General features: G+C 55.1%; 8 protein-coding genes across 9 annotated transcripts; 5 read left to right on the top strand and 3 right to left on the bottom strand.

The window, feature by feature from the left end:
- Positions 1–13: 13 nt before the first annotated feature.
- Positions 14–775, top strand: LMH87_004439 (uncharacterized protein; the record flags this gene model as incomplete). 2 transcript variants are annotated; one of them, XM_056195656.1, is made up of 1 exon in its annotated part: positions 14–775. In XM_056195656.1, the coding sequence occupies one exon, from the start codon at positions 14–16 to the stop codon at positions 773–775; it is 762 nt and encodes a 253-aa protein (XP_056049263.1). The 2 variants fall into 2 exon arrangements, with proteins under 2 accessions (XP_056049263.1, XP_056049262.1); XM_056195657.1 differs by having other exon boundaries at positions 272–775.
- Positions 776–1,045: 270 nt separating this feature from the next.
- Positions 1,046–3,340, bottom strand: LMH87_004438 (uncharacterized protein; the record flags this gene model as incomplete). The annotated part of the gene is made up of 5 exons (XM_056195655.1): positions 1,046–1,652; positions 1,703–2,376; positions 2,427–2,505; positions 2,554–2,738; positions 2,792–3,340. The coding sequence occupies 5 exons, from the start codon at positions 3,338–3,340 to the stop codon at positions 1,046–1,048; spliced, it is 2,094 nt and encodes a 697-aa protein (XP_056049261.1).
- Positions 3,341–6,627: 3,287 nt separating this feature from the next.
- Positions 6,628–6,908, top strand: LMH87_004437 (uncharacterized protein; the record flags this gene model as incomplete). Its single annotated transcript, XM_056195652.1, has 2 exons — positions 6,628–6,688; positions 6,742–6,908. 2 exons carry the CDS (start codon positions 6,628–6,630, stop codon positions 6,906–6,908), a joined length of 228 nt encoding a protein of 75 aa, XP_056049260.1.
- Positions 6,909–7,534: 626 nt separating this feature from the next.
- LMH87_004436 (uncharacterized protein) lies at positions 7,535–8,893 on the top strand (the record flags this gene model as incomplete). Its single annotated transcript, XM_056195651.1, has 1 exon — positions 7,535–8,893. The coding sequence occupies one exon, from the start codon at positions 7,535–7,537 to the stop codon at positions 8,891–8,893; it is 1,359 nt and encodes a 452-aa protein (XP_056049259.1).
- Positions 8,894–9,022: 129 nt separating this feature from the next.
- On the bottom strand, positions 9,023–11,116 carry LMH87_004435 (uncharacterized protein; the record flags this gene model as incomplete). Its single annotated transcript, XM_056195650.1, has 3 exons — positions 9,023–10,770; positions 10,831–10,981; positions 11,057–11,116. The coding sequence occupies 3 exons, from the start codon at positions 11,114–11,116 to the stop codon at positions 9,023–9,025; spliced, it is 1,959 nt and encodes a 652-aa protein (XP_056049258.1).
- Positions 11,117–12,537: 1,421 nt separating this feature from the next.
- LMH87_004434 (uncharacterized protein) lies at positions 12,538–17,428 on the top strand (the record flags this gene model as incomplete). The annotated part of the gene is made up of 3 exons (XM_056195649.1): positions 12,538–13,089; positions 13,158–15,889; positions 15,988–17,428. The coding sequence occupies 3 exons, from the start codon at positions 12,538–12,540 to the stop codon at positions 17,426–17,428; spliced, it is 4,725 nt and encodes a 1,574-aa protein (XP_056049257.1).
- Positions 17,429–18,596: 1,168 nt separating this feature from the next.
- Positions 18,597–19,876, top strand: LMH87_004433 (uncharacterized protein; the record flags this gene model as incomplete). The annotated part of the gene is made up of 3 exons (XM_056195648.1): positions 18,597–19,063; positions 19,129–19,485; positions 19,567–19,876. The coding sequence occupies 3 exons, from the start codon at positions 18,597–18,599 to the stop codon at positions 19,874–19,876; spliced, it is 1,134 nt and encodes a 377-aa protein (XP_056049256.1).
- Positions 19,877–20,167: 291 nt separating this feature from the next.
- Positions 20,168–23,613, bottom strand: LMH87_004432 (uncharacterized protein; the record flags this gene model as incomplete). Its single annotated transcript, XM_056195647.1, has 4 exons — positions 20,168–21,047; positions 21,100–21,229; positions 21,279–21,573; positions 21,622–23,613. 4 exons carry the CDS (start codon positions 23,611–23,613, stop codon positions 20,168–20,170), a joined length of 3,297 nt encoding a protein of 1,098 aa, XP_056049255.1.
- Between the last annotated feature and the right edge of the window lie 572 nt (positions 23,614–24,185).

Genomic DNA, 24,185 nt, shown 5'->3' with positions numbered 1-24,185 from the left:
CCCGCTGCCCGCCATGGCCCGCCCCAAGCTGCCGCTCGAGCTCGCCGTCTTCTCCCCGGCCGACGCCCTCGCGGCCCAAACCCTCGGCGCCTCGCGCATCGAGCTCAACGCGCCCGGCAGCTACCCCTCTGGCGGCCTCACCCCGCCGCTGGCCGTCCTGGCCGCGCTCTCGCCGCAGCTGCGCATCCCCATGCGGGTCATGGTCCGTCCGCGCGGGCCGCCCGCCAATCCACACCCAGACTTCATCTACACATCCGTCGAGCTGGACGCCATGCGGGCGAGCATCGCCGAGATCAAAGCCTCGGGGACAATGGACGTGGCGCGTGGCGACGGCTTCGTTTTCGGGATTCTGAGGAGCGACGGCGACGGGGCGTTGGAGATTGACGAGGAGAAATGTGCAGAGCTGGTGGAGCTCGCGCGGCCGGTGCCGTGCGTGTTTCACCGCGCGTTCGACCCGTTGCAGGACTGCGAGGCCGGCGTGGACGTCCTTGTGCGGTGCGGCTTTGCGGGCCTGTTGACCGCTGGAGGAGTCAAAGGCGGAGGGTGTGTCGGTAATCTGACGAGGTTGGAGAGGATATGTGAGCGGGCGGGGGGCAGGATCGAGGTGGTTGCGGGCGGCGGCGTGCGGCATCGCAATGTCAATGCGCTGACGGCGTCGGCGTTGGGTGGTGCAGAGCGGCGGGGGACATGGGTGCACTCGGCGGCGTTGAAGAGTGATGGATCGGGGATGGATGAAGAGGAGGTGCAGAGGCTGCTGACCGAGCTGGCCAAGTGAGAAAAAGACCAAAGAGGTGTATATACAGAACAACTTCACATATGGTGAAAATTCACACAGAAGGCACATTTAGAACAGATAGATGGAGGCATCATTCACGTCAATATTAGACAATCTATTATACTTCAAATAACCCATATACGCCCCCCTCAACCCCTATTGATACACCCAAGTGTTCTTCTTTTTCGTAAAATATGTACAATTGAATGAAATCTCGGCAAGCACCAAAACCACATTCTTCTCTCATTTCATCTCATATATACTCATCCCTTACGGGCTGGGGTGAGGGACGACACAGGCAGGCGGGCTGCTGTTACCAGCAGGGACCGTGGCGGTGGACGAGCCCGTGGGCTTGACAGTGCTGGTGTTGTTGCCACCGGGTGTGCCAGGACGGGGAGGGGTGCCGGGCTGGTGGCGGGCCAGACCCAGGCAGGTGGCAATCTTGTAAAAGACGTCGACATTGCCGTAGGTGCCGCCAAAGATGTCCTGGCAGGGACCCCAGGCGTAGACGGGGACATCGGTCAGCGAGTGCACACCGACAGCCTCGTCGGTGTGGAAGGTACCGTTGACGACGAAGCCATCGGGGCTGTCGCTAGGGTTGGCATAGTACTCGTCGCCAATTTTGACGGTTGGGTTGCGAGGACCCTTCTTGTGGACGCTAAAGTTCTCGCGGATATCGGGGTGGGCGGCGACACCACCGGCAATGGCGTAACGGGGCTCCCAGTTGGTAGGGAAGTTGGCGCCGGTGCCGTAAGTGAGGCCGTCGGCCTTGTGGTACTGAGAAAGACCAGACTTCTCGTAGGTGCCAATGGCACGGCGCTTGCCGCGCTGGTCAGGCGCCTCCTTCAGGTACTTGGTATCGGCAGAACCGTAGACACTGCGATGGATTAGAGATTGGTACTGCTCAGTGGGATGGGGTCGACTTACTCGAAGCCGTGACCGTGGTCAGCGGAGACGAGGACAAGAGTCTCGTCACGGATGCCGAGCTCCTCAAGCTTCTTGATGGTGGCGCTGATGGCATCGTCCATCTCGAGAAGCTCACCCAGGGCACGGTCGTAGTCGAGAGTGTGCATCTGCTTGTCAATGGAAGCGCCCTCGGACATGAGGAAGAAGCCCTTGTCCTTGCCGCGCGTGGCGAGAATCTCGACGGCCTTGACGGACATTTCCTTGAGACCGGGAATGTCGGTGGCGGAGCTGTTCTTGCCAGTGGGGTCGTTCTTGAGGTTCTTGATGTTGTCCTTGTACACGTTACGGTCGAGCCAGACGGGAAGGGTGCTCTGGCAAAAGACACCGAGAGCGCGCTGGCTGTTGTCAGCAGCCTGGAGAGCAGTGTTGTTCAGGCTGACCGAGTAGCCCTTCTTGGCAAACTCCTGGTAGTAGTCCTTGCCCTGGTACGAGCCCTTGCCGGGGTAGAACTGCTCGGCACCGCCGCCAAAGAAGACATCGGGACCGTTGTTGGCAGTCCAGGTGAAGTTGGTGACACCATTGAGAGCCTGGTCAATGAGAGCACCGTACTCGGCACGCTTGCGGGTGTGACCAGTGAGGGCAATGGGAGTAGCATCGGCAAGGAAGGCGGTAGAAACGGCACCCCAAGCACCACCCTGAGCATGTTAGCATTGCGCGTTATAGAAAACTGCTACATGACGCTTACCCAAACACGCTGGAAGATTTCGACAATGGTCTCAACCTTGGGGTCGTCAAAGGCGTCGGGGGAAGAGTCAGCGTGGACACTGGGATTGTTAGCTCTGTGTCTTTTGATGCATGCGAAGCAAACTTACCCCATGGCGTTGACGGTGCTCTTGTGACCACTGTAGAGAGCAGAAGCAGAGTTGGCAGAGTCGGTAATGTAGGAGTCGAGGGAGTGGGTCATCTGGTGACCAAGGACGGGGAACTGATCCATCTTGAGGACGGACTGGTACTTTCCGTTGATGCTCTTGTGTCCCAGCAGACGGGCAGCGGTGATCTGAGGCGCGTGTTAGCTCTGCGCCGTTGCGCGCCAGGTCTGCTACCACTTACCATGTTGGTGGTCATGCCATCACCAATGAAGAAAATGACATTCTTGGCCTTGCGCTCCTTGGAGATGTCGCGGACAACCCAGTTGGCAGTGGTCTTGCTGCCATTGTAGTAGTCGAGGACGACTTTGTAGTTGCCAGGCTCGTAGAGGGCAATGCTGCGGTAGGCCTTGGCGGCGACATTGACAACCGAGGGTGTCTTGGCGTCCTCGGCGTAGAGGTCCTCGTACCACTTGAACTTCCACTTCTCGAGCTGAGGCTCGGCAATCTTGAAGGCCTGAGCAAAGTCCTTGGGCTGCCCGCCCTCCTTGGTGATGGTGACCTTGAACTTTTCGTCGGGCTTGCCGTCGTGGGCAGCCTCGGAGCCGTTGACGGGGGCGTGGACCTCGACACGGAGATCAAACAGCTGGCCGGGGAGGAAGTCGCTCTGATCGGGAGGCAGGACGCAGCCGAGATCAGGGCAGCCTCCGAGGCGCTGGTAGGTCTGGGCAGACACCTGGGTGATGGCGGCGGCCGCGACGAGGGCGGCGGCCGTGTTGAGCTTGGCAAGCATGGCAAAAGAAGCTCTCAATTGAACAAGTAGAGAGATGGAGATTGGCTTCTCTCAGTCAAGGCTTCGACCAAAGGTGACAAAGCTCGAGAAACAGAGCTCGGAAAGTAGAGGAGAGGCGCAGCTTATATGCGTGGGAAAGCTGTCGCCTTGGCGATGACGACCAACCTTTTCGCAGGGCCCTGAGCCGGATGTCGTACGGAGCTAACGAATATGCGAGCTAGCAAAGGCTAGCTAGGAACAAACAGCCATGGAAAGTCGGTTACTGGAGGCTCGGTGTAGCAAGGATCAGCACGTTGACAGGCGCAGGACGTTGAAGCAGTCTTGGCCGGTGGATGCTCTCCCAAATAGCGTCATTCTCCGATAGGCCGAGTGTTGCAGGTGGAGTGAGAACCGAATTTTCCTGCAATTTAGTTGTCCCGCGCTGTCGCTGCGCTGATTGTGTTGCGTGCTCTGGGGATGGGGGTCTGCCAGGACATGCAAGGCAACTCAGCTCGCCAGCCCTTTCACCATCACGGAAGCCAACCACGTGTGTGCGCCACGACCCCATTTGGCCGACATTGCTAGTGCGGCATGATATCTGGGGGAGTGGAGATGGAGAATGAATCCAGAATTGAAGGAGAAGAGCAGAGGCCTTTTGTTTGCATTGCGGCTGGAAGTGGTGATGTGGGAAGAAGAAGTGGGTGTGGTGGCACTGGTGGGTGGGCTGGGCCAGAACGGGGCGATACAGCAGTTGGCCAGACAGACCTGTAGCGGGCAGATTACAGGGGCCTTTTGAGCTCATTAGCCTTTGCCATAAGGTTATCCTGTACGCTTGCCTTAGCGCCCCCCACAGCGGCCCTTGGCGTTGTCCTCGCTGGAGCGATCTCCGCCTCGTGCGCCAAAGCTCCATCGTCATTGGCGCGCAATGAAAGTGATCCGGGACAGGTTCGTGAGGACAAGTCTGGTTCTGCAGCCGTGTTAATCTTTTCCGTGTCAAATATTGGGCTATCGGTGGCTCCGAAGACTTTGGAAATGGAGCAAAACGCTCACTAGGCCTACTGGTACATTCGCACGTGCTGAGACTAATCTAGACGACTCGAATAAAACGTGGCAAGCCTGATAGCGTCTTCTCCTGTAAATGATGCAGTAATACGCTATCGACGAGTCCAACTGTCGGCTACTGCGCTAGTCATGGTTTCCCGTTGCCTTGCGAGACAGAGACCATCAGCAGCATTGCACTGCCGCAGTGACAGGGCCACTGCATTGAATGGCGTTATACCCACAGCGCACCATGTCTATTTTGTTTCGCTAGTCTGTCCATTTTGGCGACCGAGCTGATGTATAATTTCCAGTTTTCGTCGAATTTCCGACGGTTCTTATGGGGTGCAAGCCGCGGCCCCCCGCGGCCCAGTCGCTTGACGAGTCGTTCATGGACAGGGAGGGAACGTGGCCAACAGGCCATGTCTTTAATTGATTACATCTGCGACAAACATAGGCAGTTTTATCAGATGAGACTATTGCAGTCGGGAGTTAGCGCCGTCGAGATCAGCGAAACTTGCTTCACCCAACGCAAGGATGCAACACCGTTCATGCCGTCAATGTAACGCTGGAAGCTCGGATACGGCCGGCGTCGGGACGACTAGTTGCGCATCCGGGGAATAGGTTCCGGAATATCCTACTGAGAAAATTCACTGATCTTACACCCACATGTTGACAGGCGACCTGTGATGGATCCCCAAACTAGGCGCCTGCCGGGGACGAAGTGACATGCGCCTTATTGGAAACCAGATTTCCATGTTAACTATCTGGCTACTCTGAGAGCATGTAGTTCTTTTCTTTGTTCCCTTTTCCATGTGCTATAATGACATGTCGTCACATCGCACGTTGAGGCGCAGCGCGGCTTACTCTTGATGCATTTCTTGCTTGAACGGTCTGATTGAAAGCTAAGCGTGAATGTATTTAATGGATTATTAAATTGTAAATGACCCTTCGAAGCTATCTTGCCCTCGCTTATAATATATATAATTTTGGTTTAAACCTCGTATGTGCTAAGCTGCACGTTCATCATGCTTTGATACTGGAAAGTTCCGGTGCAGCACCTCATGCTGTTGGAACTTTTTTGCACTTGCCAGCTTGGTACGATAGGCAAATCTAATTGCTACGGGGTTCACTTGTGAGCGGCATCACGTATTTTAATAGACTCGACTAGGCCGCCTTGCATTTGCCTTGAGCGGTGCTGCTTTCTCAGCCCGCGGGAGCTTCACCACTCTACCGACCGCGACTGAACCGGTTACGTTTTGTAGCTTGTATCAGCTTTTAAATACAATTACACTCCGTGCGACATCTAAAAGGAGAGACTTTAGGGGATGATCAGAGCAAGGATGTTTTCTTCTTTTTTTTTGGAGTACCTCGATCCTTGCTCGGACCTACCCGACACCTGATTACGAGCAATAGGCTCCTATTCTTAGCGAGCGACACTATCAACAATATAATGAGAATTATAATGCGCTCCTATCCAAGAGATGGAAAAAAGAAGGAAATACGAATCAGAAAGTTACAAGGCAAATCTAACATTCTTCTTCTTTTCTTTTATTAATGTTGCAAGCACCAGTGGCTGGCCGGACTCACGTCCACCGCTTTACGGGGTGGCTGCCTAGCAAAACCTAGATAGCTTCTTCTTCCTTCCTTCGTAGTCAGGCAATTCTTCAATACAACAGGAGTTAGGCTATCGCCAATATTCATATTATAATGCATACGTATCTGTACCAAAAATTATCGTTCTTCATGAAAGTTCACCTAACCTGCAGCTGCCGTCGAACGTAACTGGCAGGTGCGACCTAGACGCAGCCTACGTGACGAAACCTTTCCATTCAATATGGACCACCACGCATACTGCCATTGTCACCAAACTCAACCAAACACAAACAGACTACCTGCATCTTACCAACCAAGATGGCGCGCATTTGCCCGACCGGTCAGCTGGGCCGAAGCGGGTCCGTGAATACCTGACCGAAACGCTCATCTCCAATCATGACATCCCACCCGATCGAGCCGAGAAACTAGCCTTTCGCTGGAAGCACGGTCGTGGCTCGGATATGCAAAACGCCAAGGTTTCTCTCTTTGAAAACCTGTTCGGCACCCCCCCTTGGCCAATACTTGCTGAACTCGGTGCACGAGGACGAGCACCTGGAATGGCGGCGGTCTGCAGCCGGAGTGTTCTACCGCTGTCAGTACTACACGAGATCGATCTTGATGGATTTGCGGCTGACACCAGGGATCGCCATATTACAGACGCTGCATTTGGCGCAATGGTAGTCTTGATCGTTTCCATCGCTTACGCATACGAGGATCTGAGTATCCAAACGTCTAGTACGTATAGTTTGACTTGCACCTTCGCTGTTTGGACTTACATAGTTATACAGGGCGCGTATTAGAGATGATCTCGATGAATGTGCTTCTACACTGGACCCTGGTATGGACAGCACCGCCTCATGTTCAATGGGGCAAAGATTTCCTCGCTATGGTTACGTTTTACACGCTGATCCTGTGGCTTATATGGATCGCGGTAGCGGCCGACTCGTTTGCTTGAGCATTGATAGCAGAGGCCGGCGAATGCGCTGCGGTGGCAGACGGAGGTCTTTGAGAGGGTGGGGAGGTGTGGGAGCGGGAGCTTGAAGAGAGTCACACGGTTTAGGATACTGTGAATTTATTTAATTATTTTATTAGCCGATTTGATTGCCGTTGGGCACGCTCGCAGCTACTTGTATATCCTGGTGTGACAATTCGCTCGGTACGTGCCAAACTGCAGCAGCTCCTGAAGGAACTATTTCAAGTGAGTACGTGTAGTCGTCGTCATCTGATTTCGCAACCACTACAGTAAAATGAGTCAGATCGAAGATGAATGGAAAAAAAAAAACCCCGGGAAACAAGAAGAAAAGAAGCGGAAGATTACGTAGGGCTGAGAAGGCTTCTGGCCGCGACAGCGTGCGGCGACGGCTCCCTTTCGGGCTAGCTTTGCGATTTAGCGGCGATGAGCGGCGACAAGTGGATCACCAGCTCCGTCTCAGGCCGGGGCGTCGTGAAGAATAGGAAGAAACAAGTCTTTTGTTGAAAAGCATATAAATCGCCTCGTCTCCTTTAGTCTCTTTGACTTGCGACTCATCATCAGAAACTTGCACACCAAGTCTTTTGCACAATTTCTAATCAATTTTACTCATGACACTCCGCGTCCTCATCATCGGCGCTGGCACCGGCGGCCTCGCCCTGGCGCACTTATTGAAAAAGTCCAACACCAATGTTTCTTTTGCCGTCTTTGAGCGCGACCGCACGCGCAGCGACGGCCTGCAGGGGTATCGCGTGGGCATATCGCCCGAAGGTGCGCGCAGCCTCGCCGCCTGCATCCCGCCGGAGCTCTTCACCATCTTCCAGCAGACGGCCGCCGCGACGCCCGACTACTTCAACATGCTCACCGAGCAGCTCGACGAGCTGATCAGCATCGACGGCTTCAGCCGCGCCTCGGCCGACGGCGTGGCGGCCGAGTACTCGGTGAGCCGCATGACGCTCCGGCAGCTGCTCCTCACCGGGCTGGAGGACCATGTGCAGTTTGATAAGCACTTTTCGCACTATGCGCAGAATGAAGAAGACGGCACCGTCACAGCGCATTTCAAAGACGGTAGCTCCGAGATTGGAGATATGCTTGTCGGGGCTGAAGGCACCAATTCGCCCACGAGGAAGCAATACCTACCCCATGCCGTGATTAAAGAATCCGGCCTGTATGGACTCGGCACCAAGGCGCCGCTCAACGAAGAGACGAGAGCGCTGCTGACGCCGCAGATGCTGCGCGGCGTGACCATGGTGCAGGCGCCCCGTGGCGACAGCACCATCATCCACGTCATGGAATTTCCGTGGGACGACGCGCACAAGCCCACGGCCAGCAGCATCGGCGGCACCGACGCAGCGCTGCTCCGCGCCTGGCCCGGCGCGCACTTTGACAACACGCGCGACTACATCCTGCTCGGCTTCGGCGCGCACGGCGACCGCGTCCCGGCCGGCATCACGACCATGGACGGCGATGCGATCCACGCCTTTTTACTTCAGCAGACGGCCTCGTGGCATCCGCATCTGAAGCGGCTGTTTGCGCTGTCGGACCCGAGCACGAGCTTTGCGCTGAATATCCGCACCACGGAGCGGCTCGCGCCGTGGACGAGCACGAATGTCACGCTCCTTGGCGACGCGATCCACACCATGACGCCTGGTCTCGGCGTCGGCGCCAACACGGCCCTGCTGGACGCCCGCATCCTTGGCGATCATCTGGTGCGCGTCGCCAAGGACGAGCTTGGCATCGTGGATGCGATCGCAAATTACGAGGGGCAGATGCACTCGTATGCATGGGAGCGGGTCGAAAAGTCGCTCGAGAGGTTTAACAAAGACGATGCGATTTACAAGCCAGGAGTTACGGGCTGGCTCGCTATGATGGCCATGCGTGGCGGATTGAGACTGGTGAATGCCATTCCGCCTCTAAAGAGAAAAATGGCGGCACAGATGAATCGTCAACGGGGGCAGACGGAGGAGTGATCTTGAAATCATGCTTTGTAATATTATGTGTGCGTAATATGTAACAATCTAATCCATCTTTTGGTATTTAAAAAAAACAAATCATCAACTCCGTGTACAATGAGCCAGAAAAGGAAACAAACATCACATCTATCGGGTGCTGCCAAAGTGGGGAGCGTTGAGCAAGATGCCCATCAAGCAGCCACCGATGAGACCGGCAATGGGAATGGTCATGAACCACGAGAAAACCAGGAGGAAGACACGCTTCCAGTTGACAGCCTTGAGAGTGCCGTTGCACAGACCGACACCGACGGTGGCGCCAGTGATGCACATGGAGGTGGAAACGGGGAGAGAGTACTGAGAGAAGATGAGGACGGTGATGGCAGCGCCCAGCTCCATGGAGGAACCACGGCTGGGAGAGTGGTAGGTGATCTTGTTGCCCATGACCTTCATGATGTTGTAGCCATAGGTGATGAAGCCGAAGCAGATGGTGAGGGCAATGACGGCAATCTGCCACAGAGGGACGGGAGCTTTGGCGCCAGCAGCCTTGCCAGTGGACCAAGCAGCGTACATGACAGCCCAGACACCGACGGCGTTGCCGACATCGTTGGCACCGTGAGCGAAAGAAGCAGTGCAGGCAGTGATGATCTGGACAAAAGAGTACAGGAACTCGACTTCGTTGGGGTACTTCTTGGCGTGATCGTAGACGCGAGCCATGCGCTGGCCCTCGGGAGTACCCTCAATACCAACCTGAGCAGTGTGGATGTCATAGTGAGCACCGTAGAGGAGAGCAGCGACAATCATGGCAGGGACACGCTTGCAGAGAGCGATGAGGTTGGCAGTCTCGTGGATGGAACCGGCACCCATGCGGTTGTTGTGCAGGGTGCGCATGGCCCAGCCAAGAGGGCCGCGTCCCTGACGGAGTCTGGCGTGGTGAGCCTCGAGAGCCTCAGCCATCAGTCTCTGGTAACCCTCCTGGTTGCACTCAGCCAGGATCAACTTCTTGTTGGCAGGTCTGTCGACTTCCTTGCTGGCAAAGATGGCCTCGTCCTGGCCCTTGAGGTTGTCGCTGGGAGGGCGGACGTCAGACTCGCTCTCAGTCTCGGGAGTGTCGTGCTGGACAACGGCATAGTTGGGGACGCGGGCCTTCTCGGCATCCGCGGGAGCAGGGCGCCAGAAGAGCATGGGGCCATAGACGACGTGCCAGATGCGCAGAGTGTAGTCCTTCTTGACAACCTTGGCGTGGACGTAGGGCACGAAGAAGAGGGCAGACATGACAAACAGACCGAAGCCAACGCCAAGGGTGACAGCAATGATGTACCAGGCGGGCTTCTTGGAGAGACCCAGGCGGGGAGAGCCCTTGTAGACAATGGAGAGGGTGCAGACGGTGCCGGCAATGAGGAAGAAGAAGGGAGAGGTCCAGACAGCCCAGGGGACAGGATTCTTGCGCTTGTGGACAGTGAGCTTAATGAGCATGAAGATGACGGCGGCGAAGACGGCGGAGATGGCAGGGGCCATGGCCAGACCGGCAAAGATGGCACCGAGACCAGAGCCCTTGTTCCATCCCCACTGGACGCCGCCGGCGCCGACAGTAGCGACACCGACACCAGCAAGCGACGAGATGAGCGAGTAGGTGGACGAGACGTGGGCAGAGTGGCGCGTGCACCACATCACCCACATGGAGGCACCGGCCGAGGCGCAGGCGAAGGCGAGGAGCTGCACGCCAGCGTCGTTCTGGAAGGCAGCGACGGGGATGATGCCGTTCTTGATGGTGGTGGCGCTGCGGGCACCGACGGCGACCGCACCAAGCATTTCAAAGACCAGGCAGAGAACCATGGCGGCTCTGTATGAGATGGATCGGGAGGAGACACTGGTCGCCCAAGCGTTGGCAACATCATCTGAAAGAAAGGCTGTTAGTAAAGCGCCAAGGTTGAGATTTTAGCAGGGGCATAGCGTACTGGCACCGTTGTTGAAAGCCTCGAGAAGGGCAAAGCAGGTGCCAATGGCAAAGACATAAGTGTACTCGTGAAGAACCATTTTGACGGGTGATTGGTTCCAGCTCGGAGACCAGAGGAGTAGACTTGGGAAAGGAGGGTGAGGAGGAGTAGCCTGATTGACACGGGAAGGAACAAAAAGTCTTTAGCTCTGGGAATCGATTTTCTCTTATACTCAGAGCAAGCTTACACGGGCGCATGCGACGACCCATGCTGGAGCCCGTGTGGCGTTTCGATAGCCAAACTCCATAACGAGAAGTCTGTCGCATGTGCACGACATGACAGGCTGAGATGGCCCCTACCGCTTTTCAGAAAACGGACACCGAAGGGGCAGCCCGCCGCCCAAGGATTTCATGCGATAGGCAACGGTGGCGGTTGGCGACCCCGGTTTACCAGTCGACCAGTAACCAAAACTCGACGCTTCTGCAACTGGTCGTGCTGGTCGTCCCCGGAAGTGGCACTAGCGAATGCGCCACCAATACGGACTTTTTAAGCTTAAAGCTTGGCAAAATGGCCAAGGGCCACAAATTGCCCCAGAGGAGCCATTCATCCATCTTGGATCGCCCACGTGGGATCGTCCCTTTATGCCTCAGATCCCCTCAGGGCAGTCCTCCCCATCCTGTCATCAGCGCGGCGCCCACAATCCGTCGCAGAAGAACCAGTTTCTTTCTTTGGATTCTTCTCTTCTGCTTGGCTCCGCCCCAGAAGGACCCGTCTCGAACCTCTGGACACGCCGAAGATTGCACTACACCCCCCCAAAGTTTCAACTGGCTCGACTTCGGACAGAGTCCATGGGGCACGCATGTCTTGCGTGATTGGCAGGGTTCCGGCGACCGACTCAGCCCGCCTTGCCCGACGCGCCCGTTCCCGCAGCTGTTTTTTGTTTTTCATTGTTCTAGGCCTGAAGAGTGAGGCGAGCTGAAGAAAGGGGATCCCGCCTTCTGGGATTCGTAATTCAAATGCAATACCGAACCGTAGAAATATAGGCAGTTGTTGACGAGATGCACGCGACCGCCAAGGCACACCTCGGTGAATACTGAGGCAGTTACCGACTTGGCAGCCGCTCCCCCCCAGTGTTATACTTGGCTGTGGCGATCCGCTTGCCAAGAGGCACGCGACAGCTGTACGCCTCTACTGAGGCAAGCAGCCAATGGCCACAAAGTCACTTTCAAGCCAATTTTTGCCGAAGAGGTACTTGCGTATATTTCTTGCTGAAAACTGAAGCCACCTTTTTCGTTCGGTGTAGAATTTAGAATAAGTGCACGGCTTCGCGCACTATCCGAAGACACTCGAAAACGCTCCCGCAAACCAGGGCATTTATGCTCTGCGACGTTTGCAGTTTATGCCCAAGAATCTTGCGCTGCGCGAGAAGTGCCGTTTCTCTTCCTCTCTCTTTTATTCTCAAGGCAACAATAGCCACGGCGTGGGACCGCTCTTTGTTGACATGAGGCATCGCCTCTCCCCACTATCTACAACTCGAATTTCAATATGCTGAAACGAACTTTTTCGCCATGACTGAGCGCTGTACGAACGACGCCATGGGAGCGACGACAATGGCTGCTAGGCGCCGAAAGGCTCTAGAGTCAGCCTACATATGCAAGCCAATACTGGTGCGGGGGTGCGTCCAGCCTCACGTAGCAACATGGCATCACACACAAAATCAGTCTCAAAATGAGGAAAGCCATACGCCGTTTAATTCGGCGCGACCGCCATCAGAACGATTTTGCGACGGCTTCGTCTGAGCCCCAACCTGATCGCACCCAGCATGTGGCCAACGCGCCAGCCGTCGTGGAGCTCTCTGTTCAGGAGCCAGCAGCCCAACGCACCGAGCCCAACGCCGCGAGTCCAACAAGTCCGGCGGTTTCAGCGCCAGAGGATCCCGCAAGTGTCTCTGAGGACTTGTGGGCACGCGCATATCGAACGCTGTCCGAGAGGGAGCCTGAGCTTGTAAAGGACTACGAGAAACACGTCGAGGCTGTTGACGGTGGCCGGTCTGGCGTTCTGGCGAACCCGCAATCGGTGCGTGCGCTGGTCAAGTCTTTGCAGGACCGCCGAGAGAAAGCGCAGTGGAAGTTCTCAGTACGCAGCAAAGACCGCAAAGTTTCTGATCAGCTCGAAAAGCTCGTCAAACTTCTGGCTTTGGCGGATGGCGTAGTGAAACAATCTCTGAGCTCGCAGCCATATGCAGCGCTCGCCTGGTCAACGGTCTCAGTATTTATCCCAGTATGAAACTTTTCCACGCAACGTCGCTTCTGATCTTGGTTTCCTTTAATCGTCTAACGTTTACTTAGCTTCTGAGCGGTGGATTTGCAAACAACGTGGCCATGGTCAAAGGTTTTACAACTATTGGCGATCTTCAGGTATACTGGAGAAACTATGAAAATGTGTGTCTGCGATCCATCTCATCAGAGCACTACAAAATTCTCCTTGAGCCACTGTCGAATGTTTACTCCTACATGCTGGAGTATCAAGTGCGCGCGGTTTGCCACTTGTCAGAGAAAAAGCTCTCGCGAGCCTGGCAAAAGGTCGCTGGAGACAGTGATTGGAGTGGCAAAGAAGCACATATTGTCAAGCTCAGCGACAGATGCGTCGCAAACATCGCGCCTTTGCAACGCGAAGAGATGGTGCAGACCCTTGCTGCTCATAACAAAACGCTGGAGCAGATCGGCAACACAGAGAACAGCATCCTCAAGACGATGAAGGACGATAGACAGAAGAATGCAGAGATGGAATTCCTACGAGCGCTCCACTCCGCTGCCGGTAATTACAAGGGTGGCATGGAATTTAACCCCGATTCGGTTAAAGGGACCTGCGAGTGGTTCTTTGCGGACGAAACCTTTTCGACTTGGCGTGATGCTTCAGACTCTGGTGTTTTCTGGTTGACAGCAGGCCCTGGATGCGGCAAATCCGTGCTGGCGCGAACTCTCATCAAAGACGGATATTTAAAGAACACCACCACCACTATCAATACTGGATCATCGACAATCACAAACTCGGTAGCCACTGTGTGCTATTTCTTCTTCAAAGATGACGATGTGCAGCGTGCCAAGACAACCACTGCCTTATCCGCTCTTCTTCATCAACTGTTCTGCCACGAATCTACGAGTGACTTGATTGAGCATCCACTGCCAGCTTTTGAACGAAGCGGGGGTAGCTTGACTATTGGCTTTGAAGACCTCTGGGGCGCTCTAGTCACCTGTGCGGACAAAACGACTTGCGGCGACATAATTTGCGTTTTGGATGCCCTGGACGAATGCAACAAGCAAGATCGGGATCAGCTCATCCGTAAGCTCGACAGCTTCTACGACGATGGCCCTTCAGCTGCGAGGACAAATCTCAAGTTCCTGATTACCAGCAGAGCGTATGGTGATGTTGAGAGATCTTTCCGCCCAATGTCAAAACGAACGGAGTACTTTCGCTTTGATGCCGACGAAAGGCATACAGAAATAAGCCATGACATTGGCCTCGTGATTGATGTAGAGATGGAGAGCTTCGCAAGCGAGTTCAATGATGCCGACCGAGAGAAAATAGCGGATACTCTCAAGTCAAAGGGGACAAAAACTTACTTGTGGCTTCATCTGACCATGCGCATTATGAAGACAGATCCGAGCCAATACAGCCGGCGACGTGACGTTGACGCGCTACTTGCTGAAGTACCAACTCAAGTTTCTGACGCATATGAGAAGATTTTGAACAAGACTACAAATGAAAGAATCACAAGCACCCTTCTTCGGATCGTTCTCGCTGCAGTTAAGCCGTTATCCGTGGAGGAGGCCAATTATGCGCTTACGCTGGCTTTGGAAAATGATGGCTTCGAGACACATGCGGAGTTGGAGGCAGGATGCTGGAAAACTGGCTTCGGGACAGTTGTCAAGAACTTTTCCGGGTTTATTCTCGGCATTTATGACGATAGACTGTCTTTTATCCATTTGACAGCGCAAGAATACCTTGTTCAGAAAACTGAGCCAGGCTCGCCGGACACGAAGTGGGGAGGTCGTTTCGCCGATGCTAGTTTTTCTCATGCGTTGATGTCTGGCTGCTGCATAAAATACCTTCTTCTTCCGGAGCTCGCATCACGACTTCTTCCGCTCCTTTCGACCCGAGAATATCCACTCCTGGAATATGCTGCAAGGCATTGGGCGAAACATTTCGAGAGGCAATATGCTTTTGCTAAGCAATGCTGGATGCAGAGGGCACGCCGTCTCTGCAAGACCTCAGAACAGCCTTTGAAAATCTGGGGTGCGGTATACTGCCAGGTCTGGGCCCAGCAGACATTCTTTGGCTGGACAGATCTAGCAGTAGCTGCCTATCTCGGACTTTCCACTGTTGTTGGCAAAATGCTAGACGATGAAGCTGTTGACGTAAACGAGTACAGTGCGAAGTATGGCTCAGCGCTGAATGCATCGATTCACGCCAGGGAGAACGTGGTTGCAGAATTGCTCATCTCCAGAGGCGCTGATGTCAATGCCAATGTGTGCTCTTCAGCAGTGTTACCACCGCTACTGACAGCTGCGATGACCCATAATAAGGATGTTCTCTCGTTGCTGTTGATGAACGGAGCGTCACCGTTGCAGAGATTCACATCACACTGCGAAAACACTACCACAGTCCTTCAAAGCGTTGCTAAAGAAGGACTCGCAGACCACTTCTACACGTTGGTGTCTACGCTTGTCGACATAAGCACGCCGGACAAGGTTCTAGAAGCATTGACTAACGAAACTATTGTTCACTGCGGGAGGAAGGCTACGGCACTGCTGTTTAACTTGCTTCCGGACGAGAAGCAGGAAGACGAGAGATTTCTGAACCAAGACATGTTGCAGACCCTACTGAGCCACGATTCTACCCGCAACAGAGCACTGCAGCTGATTGTTGAGAAAAAGAGACAAGGCATTCTCCTCGAGCCGCCACTGTTCCCTTCGGCTCTGCGGCAGCAAGACAGCAGACAAATTGTGCGAAACGCCTTGCAGGAGCTCGACGCACCTTGCGCAAATATAACACAGGATGTGCTCAAAGATTTTTTTTGGTATGGAGATGCGGAGACGCTGAAAACACTTCTTCAATATTGTCCAGAAGATGTTTGCGAGACTTGATGAGGGAGGCCATTCGCAATCGGAAAGCTAGTGACGCCGTGTGTGAAGTGGTGATGGATATTGTAGGAGAATCTTTGTACCGCGACGAGCAACTGCAAGATGAGTTATTGGATAGAGAAGACGATCCCGGGATCATTCCTGCTTTCCTCAGGCTGCCGAGATGCACAGTTCAGGTGGCTCGTCGTCTTGTTCGAATACTTCTGATCGCATGGGACGATGACTTTGAATCGAACCCAAAAGAACGGAAACGCATGATGGCACAAATTCTTGACCACTGCACCGACAAAAGCAGTGTCATTGATGCCAACCTGCTCGCAGACGGAGCAGAATATTGCGACGGAGAAACATTCCTATGGCTAATGGAGCTAAGCGATGGGATCTTGGTGTCGAAGGCAGCGCTGCTTGAAGCCGCAGCGAGGAATTATATTCATGGACAGACTGTAATGGAAACTTTGATGCAGGGTGACGATGCTGTGCAATTCATCACTCCCCGCCTTGTTCTCGCTGCAGCTGATATGTGCAGCGATACTCTGGAATGGCTCCTGGGAAAGCACGCTGGCACAATGGCTACGACGGTGGAGCCTTCGCCGAGTGCTGGCAACTTGGGGGCCAGTGAAGTAGCTGAGCTCGCCGTTGCGGCGCTGCGAATAGCCGTTGAAGATACAGGCAATCTCGACTGGGCAATATTGCGGTTGCTCCCATATTGTGCAGACTCACTGGCCAGACCGAGCGAAAGCTTCATTCTCGACTTGCTAGAAGGTGCGCCTGCAGGTGTTGACGCCGTTTTAAGTGTGCTTGTCACCACAGCCGGGGACGGCATTGCCCTGACCGAACGCGTCCTGGCCACAGCGGCGTGCCGTCCCTGGATGGTGGAAATGATTCGAAATTGGAGGCCAGAGGAATTCAAAGTTACGCCGTCCTTGATTGCAATGATAGCCGCTGGTGGGCATGACGAATGTCTCGACTACCTGGCCAAAGACGGGTTGATCGTTGGAGAGGAGTGGTACAGACTTGCGAGGTTTCGGCAAATGGTGGCGATGCGGCCGCCTCTGGAGGACGTCGATGCTTTGATGGAGCTGTGGGCTGAAGGAGATATTCCCGACGAGGCAGATGCAAACGGAAGGACAGCGCTATATGCTGCTGCTACCACTGGTAATACCGTCGCGATTCCGTTCCTCGTGGAAGTGGCAAAGGTGAGCGTGGACGCGGTGGATAGAAGTGGCCGGACTGCCCTTCACCACGCAGTGAGCAGCGACAGTTATACAGCGCACGAGGCGGTTGAGGCCTTGCTCTTGGCTGGCGCGGATCCGCACAAGGCGGATTATCGGGGGCGTACTCCCATGACCTTGGCTCAGGGCCGTATTGCGCCTCGCACTAGGGAGTATAGCAAAATAGACGCGCAAAAGGTGCTTGCCGTACTGAATGGTGATGGACAGGTCGAGGTCGATGAGGTCAATGAGGTCGATATTTGAGTTGAAAAAAAGACTGCCTATATTTGAGAGATGTAAAAACAAACATTTGATACCTGAATCTCCACCTCTCGACCCGTTGCTTCTACTTTTGTATCTATTTTCTTTTTTCTTTTCAAGAGGGAGATTGTTTCAAGAGTAGCGAGTAGCTGCAGGTAATCGTTCCTCTACAACGAGTCTACGATTGAGCCCCGGGGGAATGATCTCAAAGGCATCTATCTACCTTGAAACGTCATCTTCCGATGTGTAGTACCATCTACCCTTTCTTGTAGTGGGTACGTTAGGCTGGTGCGTCTACGAAACGTTCAAGGCTGTCAAGCTGTCGATGGTCGTCAATGAGGCGCCCCGCTTTATCCGCGTACTCAGCCACCAAACCCAGCCACGCAGGACGTAGCCTGGTGCCAGTCAAAGCCACCACCAGCCTCTGAGTGGCCAGGGCTCGTTTTCTTTCGGGGTTCTGTTCCAGTGCGTTTCCAGCGGTTTGCGGACGCTGCAGCGAAAGCTCTACCCCCACATGTCGTCGTCATCGTTCAGTCCAGAAATAGCAACATGGCGAAACATGTCGGCCTCGATATCAGGCTTCAAGAACGGGACTCTCATCGGTCGAGTAAGTTTTCCTAGTTGAAGGTCTCGAGTATAATATTGCTTGTGAATTTTCGAAGTGCTGTTAAAACGACTTTTTTTTTCAATCGCGCTGCTGATGAATCGCTACCAGTAAAAATAGCAAAGCTCGGATTTCGGATTCAGAGTACACCAATCTACGTCAACCCACCCGCCACTGTAGAACGCAGGGATCATGACGATCCACAGCTGGCCCGGCCACCGGTTACAGGGCAGTGCAGTGCAGTGACAGTGCAGCTTCCGGCCAGTAAAACGCCTCGCAACATGCTTACTGCTTCGAGTAAGCGACCCCGAGCAGGCCACTCAGAATATATTCACCTTTGAACCCCGTCCCGTTTGCTTACCCTTGGCATTAATGCGTGACGTTTTTTGTTTCTTATTTCCCTTTTGTCCTAATCTTAATCTCGATTAAACGTTATTCATCTACACATCATCATCGTCAGCATCTTCAACCAGCATCTTTACAACCGTTTGCATCTGATACTCTCTGCATCGATATCCACCACAACCTCAAACACCAATCCCGTGAACAACACCACAACCGCCCACCATGCCAAGAGGCACCTCGCTCGGCCTCAAGACGGTCCAGTGGCTCATCCGCTCCGTCCAGCTCCTCTGCGCCGTCATCATCCTCGGCATCTATTCCTACTTTCTCGCCGCCCTGTCCAACCACAACCTCGCCACGCCGACCAACGTCCGCGCCGTCGAGGGCATCGTGGGCATCGCCGTCGCCTACGCGCTCCTGGGCCTCCTCCTCCTCTGCTGCCTCGCCGGCCGCACCCTGACGGCCTTTGTCGCCATGTGCATCGACTTTGCCCTTCTCTCCGCCTACATCTTCGTCGCCGTGGCCAACAAGGGCGGCGCGGGGAGCTGCAGCGGCGACGAGGTCAGCACCGTCTTTGGAAAAGGCAAGGCCGACGACACGCTGAATGCCGGCGGCGGCTTCACCAAGATCCCGAGCTACCGCACGGCGTGCAAGCTCGAGACGGCCTGTCTGGCCATTGCCATTATCGCCATGTAAGTCTGACCTGAACCCCAAGCTCTTTGGTTTAAAACAGTCCGCTGACACGGTTCATCCCTAGCTTCTTCTACATCTTTTCCATCCTTGTCGAGCTCGCCCTCGGCCGCCACCACCAGCGCGAGAAGCGCCTCGCCAACTCGCCGCCCCAGATGCAGATGCCCTACGCCGAGAACCCCTACAACAACTACCAGCCCGCCATGGGCGGCGCCTACGAGCCGGAGTCGCAGCAGAGCCGTCCGACCGGCTTCCTCGGCCGCGTCTTTGGTGGCCGTCGCAGCCGCGGGCAGCAGGCCGTGCCGCAGCACGACGACCCCAACAACCTCCCCGCGCACGCCCAGCCCATCGACATGGCCAACAGCAACAACCGCGACTCGGAAGCTACCGCCGTCGGCCACGAGCAGCAGCCGCCGTACAACAAGTATGAAACCGGCTACGGCAACGTCACCTCCCCGACGACGCACGGCCCGATGGTGACTGGTCACACTGACGACGGTGTCAGCCCCATTGAGGCTCCGGCGACCTACACCTACACTCAAGCCGGCAACCCGTACACCCACGCCACGGGTGACTCGTACACACATGCTGGCGACCACTATGGCCACGCGGGTGACGATTACTACCAGCAACACCACAGAAACGCCGGCGCGCACAATGCAAACACCACATCCACGCTGCCGTACCCGGCGGATAACCCGTACGACAGCCCGCACGAGCCGCACCGCACGGAGCCGCCGTCGCATCTCACGATGCCGCCTCGCTATCCGGCCCAGAGCCATCATTATGATGACGGCATCTATGACCGCCCATGAGCATGAAAAGAAAAAATATTCATGATTGAATTGCACACACACGCACATGTTCAAGATTTGGGTACAGACTTTTGACTTTTTGTTCGGCGGCACATACATAGATTGGATCGGGTTACACAGGACGATACCCCCTCACGGCGCTCTTATACATGCATTTTTTTAATCAATAGGTGTTAATAATAATCATGTTCACAAACAATTACTATCAACAAATCCACGCTGATGCCTTCTTCTTCTCCGACTTGTAAAAAACTGTCTCTTATTCGTTGTTGTCGCTGTCTTTTTAATTCGCTACCAATTCTCCATCTCGCTCATCCCATCATCGCCATTCATCTCCGTCCAGTCCAGCTCCAGCTTCTCCAGCTCCCGGGCGAAAAAGTCTTGCTGAGTCATTTTCCCACTGTGCTGCTTCTGCTGGCTCTCCCTGTACTCGGCCGCCGTGGTCGGCAGCACGTCGCCGAGCGTCTTGTCCGGGTACCGGCGGACGTTGAACCAGTGCGTCAGGCCGCGCAGCGCCTGCTCGAGCGGCAGCGCCGAGTCGACCTCGGCGTCAATGTCGCTGCCCGCGAGCCACTCGTCGCGCAGCTCCGGCCGGCAGTGCAGGTACACGGCCGTGATGACGCGCATGTTGCTCTGGCGCCACTTGCGGCCGCAGTACGGCACCTGGTTCTTGAACAGCTTGAGCGTGTACAGGTGCAGCTCCGGCTGCGGGATCCGCAGCGACTTGCGGAGAATCGTCGACGACTTGTACTGCACGAGGAGCAGGTTGCGGTGCGCCTTGCCCTTGCAAATCTTTTGCATCACCCGCAGGTAGTTGATAAGCGAGAAAAAGTTGCGCCACGAAAAGTCGGTAATCGGCTCCATGGGCAGGCCGTTGACTGCGCAGCCGAGCTCGTCAAACTCGGGCCGCATGCCCCTGTTGCCGCCGTCTTCATCGGCCGACAGGCTCGCCGGCTCGGCCGTCTGTTCGCTCTGTGCCGCCTCTGCTGGCGGGGACCGTCGTCTCTTGATCGGCGGCGGGGCTGCACTATCGTCGCTTTCTTCCGCCTCAATTTCTGGCTCGCGTGCATCGTTGTGCTGCTCTTCGCCTTCTTCGCCCTCTTCTTCATGATCCAGATCGCTATCTGTCCTATCTTTAAACCGAGACCGTAGATTGCAAAATTGGAAGAAACTGTGACACACATTAATAATAGAGGAGGATGTCAAGAAATGACTAGACAGACCTGTTCTCTAGGCGATCCATTTTGCTGTCTATAACCTGTTGTACATCCTGGTGGGCGAATAGCTTGAGCACCAGTGGTACATAGTTGGAGTCCAACAACAGCTGAGTAAAGTACTCAAATCGCAAAACATCTATTCGGCATTAGCGCAAGGTTCACTCTCGCTGGTTTGTCATACTCACGCGAGAGTCTCAGCCACTTTAGCAGTAGAACCAGGATCCCCGACATGGCCTTGGTTGTAACCTCTCTGGTTCTAGCCGCATCCACCTCCTCAGGTGACAGCTCCGGGGCCTCCGCGTCTGGCTTTCCGTTATCAGCGTTAGGCCCACCGTTCATGCCTGGTCCGTTGCGACCTGGCATGCCTTGGTTCATATGCGGGCCTTGTGGCCCCTGCTGCTGTACGATGGCCGCAACATTGGCAAAGACTGGTCGCAGCAAAACAATAACCAGAGATTGTAGATGAGGCAAAGCTTGGTGCTGCATTGCGGTTAGCATCAATTTGTCACCAGGTAATGGCAGACTCACGTAGAAGCTCTCTACCGCCTCTAGACGCTTTTTATCTCGGCCGCTCATCTCCTCCTTCCGAGGACCGTAATCAACAGCCTCTGCCGGCGCAGCTGGTTTGCGCATCTCCTTATCCGCACCCTTGACCTCTTTAATCAGCTCTCTTTCTTCTTCAGTGAGCTCGCTGAGGTCCAGCTCTTCAATATCATCGTCTTCATCTTTATCGGGCTCCCACCCTCGCTCGAACTTGAGGAATCCCTCTCTTTCGTCCCACAGCTGCCTGGTGGCCCTCGTCATTCGCACTCTCGTAGAGAACAGCTCGCCCGCCTCCAGGATAGACGCGGGAATATCGCTGCCTTCCCACCGACGGTTGATTGTGTTATCGAGCGCCGCGAGTCCCTTGCCGCCAGCGCTATTACTTGTGGCGTCAAGCGGCGGGTACATGAATGGGAAGTTTTGGTTCGTCTGGTAGTTCTGCTTCTTGCCGCCCTTACCTCCGACACCCGGCGATGGCGGCGGGGATGGCGCTGGGGTAGCAATGTGTACTGGTTGGTGTAAGATACTGGCGCCGCCATTTTGTGAGTTGGACGGCGCAGGAAGGATGCCATTGGAGCCGTTGTTTCTGCTGGTATGTTGAGGAAGCGGGGGAAGAAGGGAAGTGTTTTCGTCTTCGAGCGGGATTGCAGGTCGCGGAGGGACATACGCCGGATATTTGGAGGTAATTTCTTGGCGAAAGACGTGATAGTCTAGCGGCGAGGCAGTAATCGTCTGTTTCTCTTGGTTCTCGCTTAGCTCGCTGGTGGCTTTTTTAACTCTTTGCAGGTCCTTGGTGCCGCCAAACACGAGCAGGATAGACTTCCAGAAGAGCAGTAGTATTTGCGTTTGCGGGAGAATGTTTTGCTCGTCCCATCTCAATTTTACCGTTGCCGTCATCATGAATTCAGTGAGGGGCGGCTGCAACTGCAGAAGCTTCCCGTACGAGGCGGACATGTCTTCGGGGTCGCTAAGAACCTCTTGCAGTGCAATGTACATAATGGTCATCAGATGCATCAGCTCATCCTGCGGCTCCTGGGGATTGCCCTGGCCGCCGGTTTGGGGGAGCGGTGCATCTCCAGACCACTGCAGCTCAAATGCATGTCTCAATGCTTCCCACACGACCGGCAAGCCCTCCAGGGATGCAAGGCATTCGACACCGGCCTTGATCGCCTGCAGCTGCATGTTACTTGCAATTGACTTGCCGGGTCCCTTGCTCCGTGTGGCGCCATCACCGTCTTTTCCCTCTTCGTCTTCGGGCGCCGCCGTGTTGGGCATAGCCGTGTCTCCCCAGCGGCCCAGCACCAGATACACCAGTTTTCCAATCGACGCCGAGCGCAGCGCCGCGTCATTCGACTGCACGCCCGCAATCGCCGCCTGCACGAACCTCGTTCGGGTGTCGTGGTCCGCATCCTCCCAGGCCACCTCGTGGCCGTTGCTACCGCCATCGGTCGTCTCCTGGTTCCAGTGCCACTCAAACGCCTTTTGCGCGGAGCTGAGGCGCACCCACTGCCAGAACTGGTACTGGAACCATTCGTCAATCTCTTCGGCGTGCGGGCCCATGTCGGTATAGACAAAGTCGTAGGCCGCCTGCTCAGGCCGGTTCACCTCGTTGACTATCTTGCGGAGCTGAGCCAGGGAGAGCGAGTCTGTGGGAAGGGGTGGCGCCGGCGCCTGTGATATTGGAGTCGCAGAGCTGCCTCCCTGATTCGATGGGTCGAGGTTGACTCGCTGCATGGCGTTGCGTTGTAAGATCGGACGGGGGGCGGCAGGCGGCGGCGCGACCGGGGGCTTCTCGGTCGTCTCTGTGCCCAGCGTTGGGTCCGTCCTCTGGCCCATATCCTGGACGTCAATCTCCATGTCGGGCTTGCTCGGCTCGTCTTCTGCAGGCACCTCGATCACAGAGGTAATCGGAGCTGGCGCGGCAGAAGCTAGGTCCTCGGTCGGGCCGTCGTCCTGGGCAGCGCCTGGCGAACTCATGGCTGCGTGGACGCTTCGCTTTGAAGCCGGCCACCGGTTCGACGGAAGAATACAGCTGCGCAGGTGCAAACTCAAGGGCTCGACCAGTAAGTTGCCGATAGCTTTGAGACCCCTTGACTATCGTCGAGCTCTAGGTCCGATTGCTCAGCGAAAACGGACCTGTCGAAGTCGTCACGCTCCTTATTGCTCCATCAGTCGTCGATAAGATACAAAAGACGTCGAATAAGAGTATTCTGCTTCTTCACGAGAGTCTAAAATTGGTATGCTATTCGGTAAGCCTCTCGCTTCGCCTCAGAGTTTCGGTCGTTGGTTTGGTGTCGTCGCGTGTTTGGTAGATTTTAGATTGGCGGGCCCAAAGCTATCCAGATTTGGGGCAGCAAGACGCTTCGTGCGGCCGCAGCGCCCACAGAAGCTCATTGGCTAGTGGGGTTGCGGGCGGCTGAAGCTGTGTCGAGGAAATGCAGGACATTGGGATATTTTTCCTCGGTGAGGCAGTTTTCAATTTCGTCATCCACCATTATTCTGCCAAGTCATAGATTCATTAAATATTTACATTTTTTTGTGTGCTTTGC

Source organism: Akanthomyces muscarius, chromosome 2 (genome assembly GCF_028009165.1).
Source record: "Akanthomyces muscarius strain Ve6 chromosome 2, whole genome shotgun sequence".
Taxonomy (NCBI): Eukaryota; Fungi; Ascomycota; class Sordariomycetes; order Hypocreales; family Cordycipitaceae; genus Akanthomyces; species Akanthomyces muscarius.
This window is presented reverse-complemented; position numbering and strand designations above follow the sequence as displayed.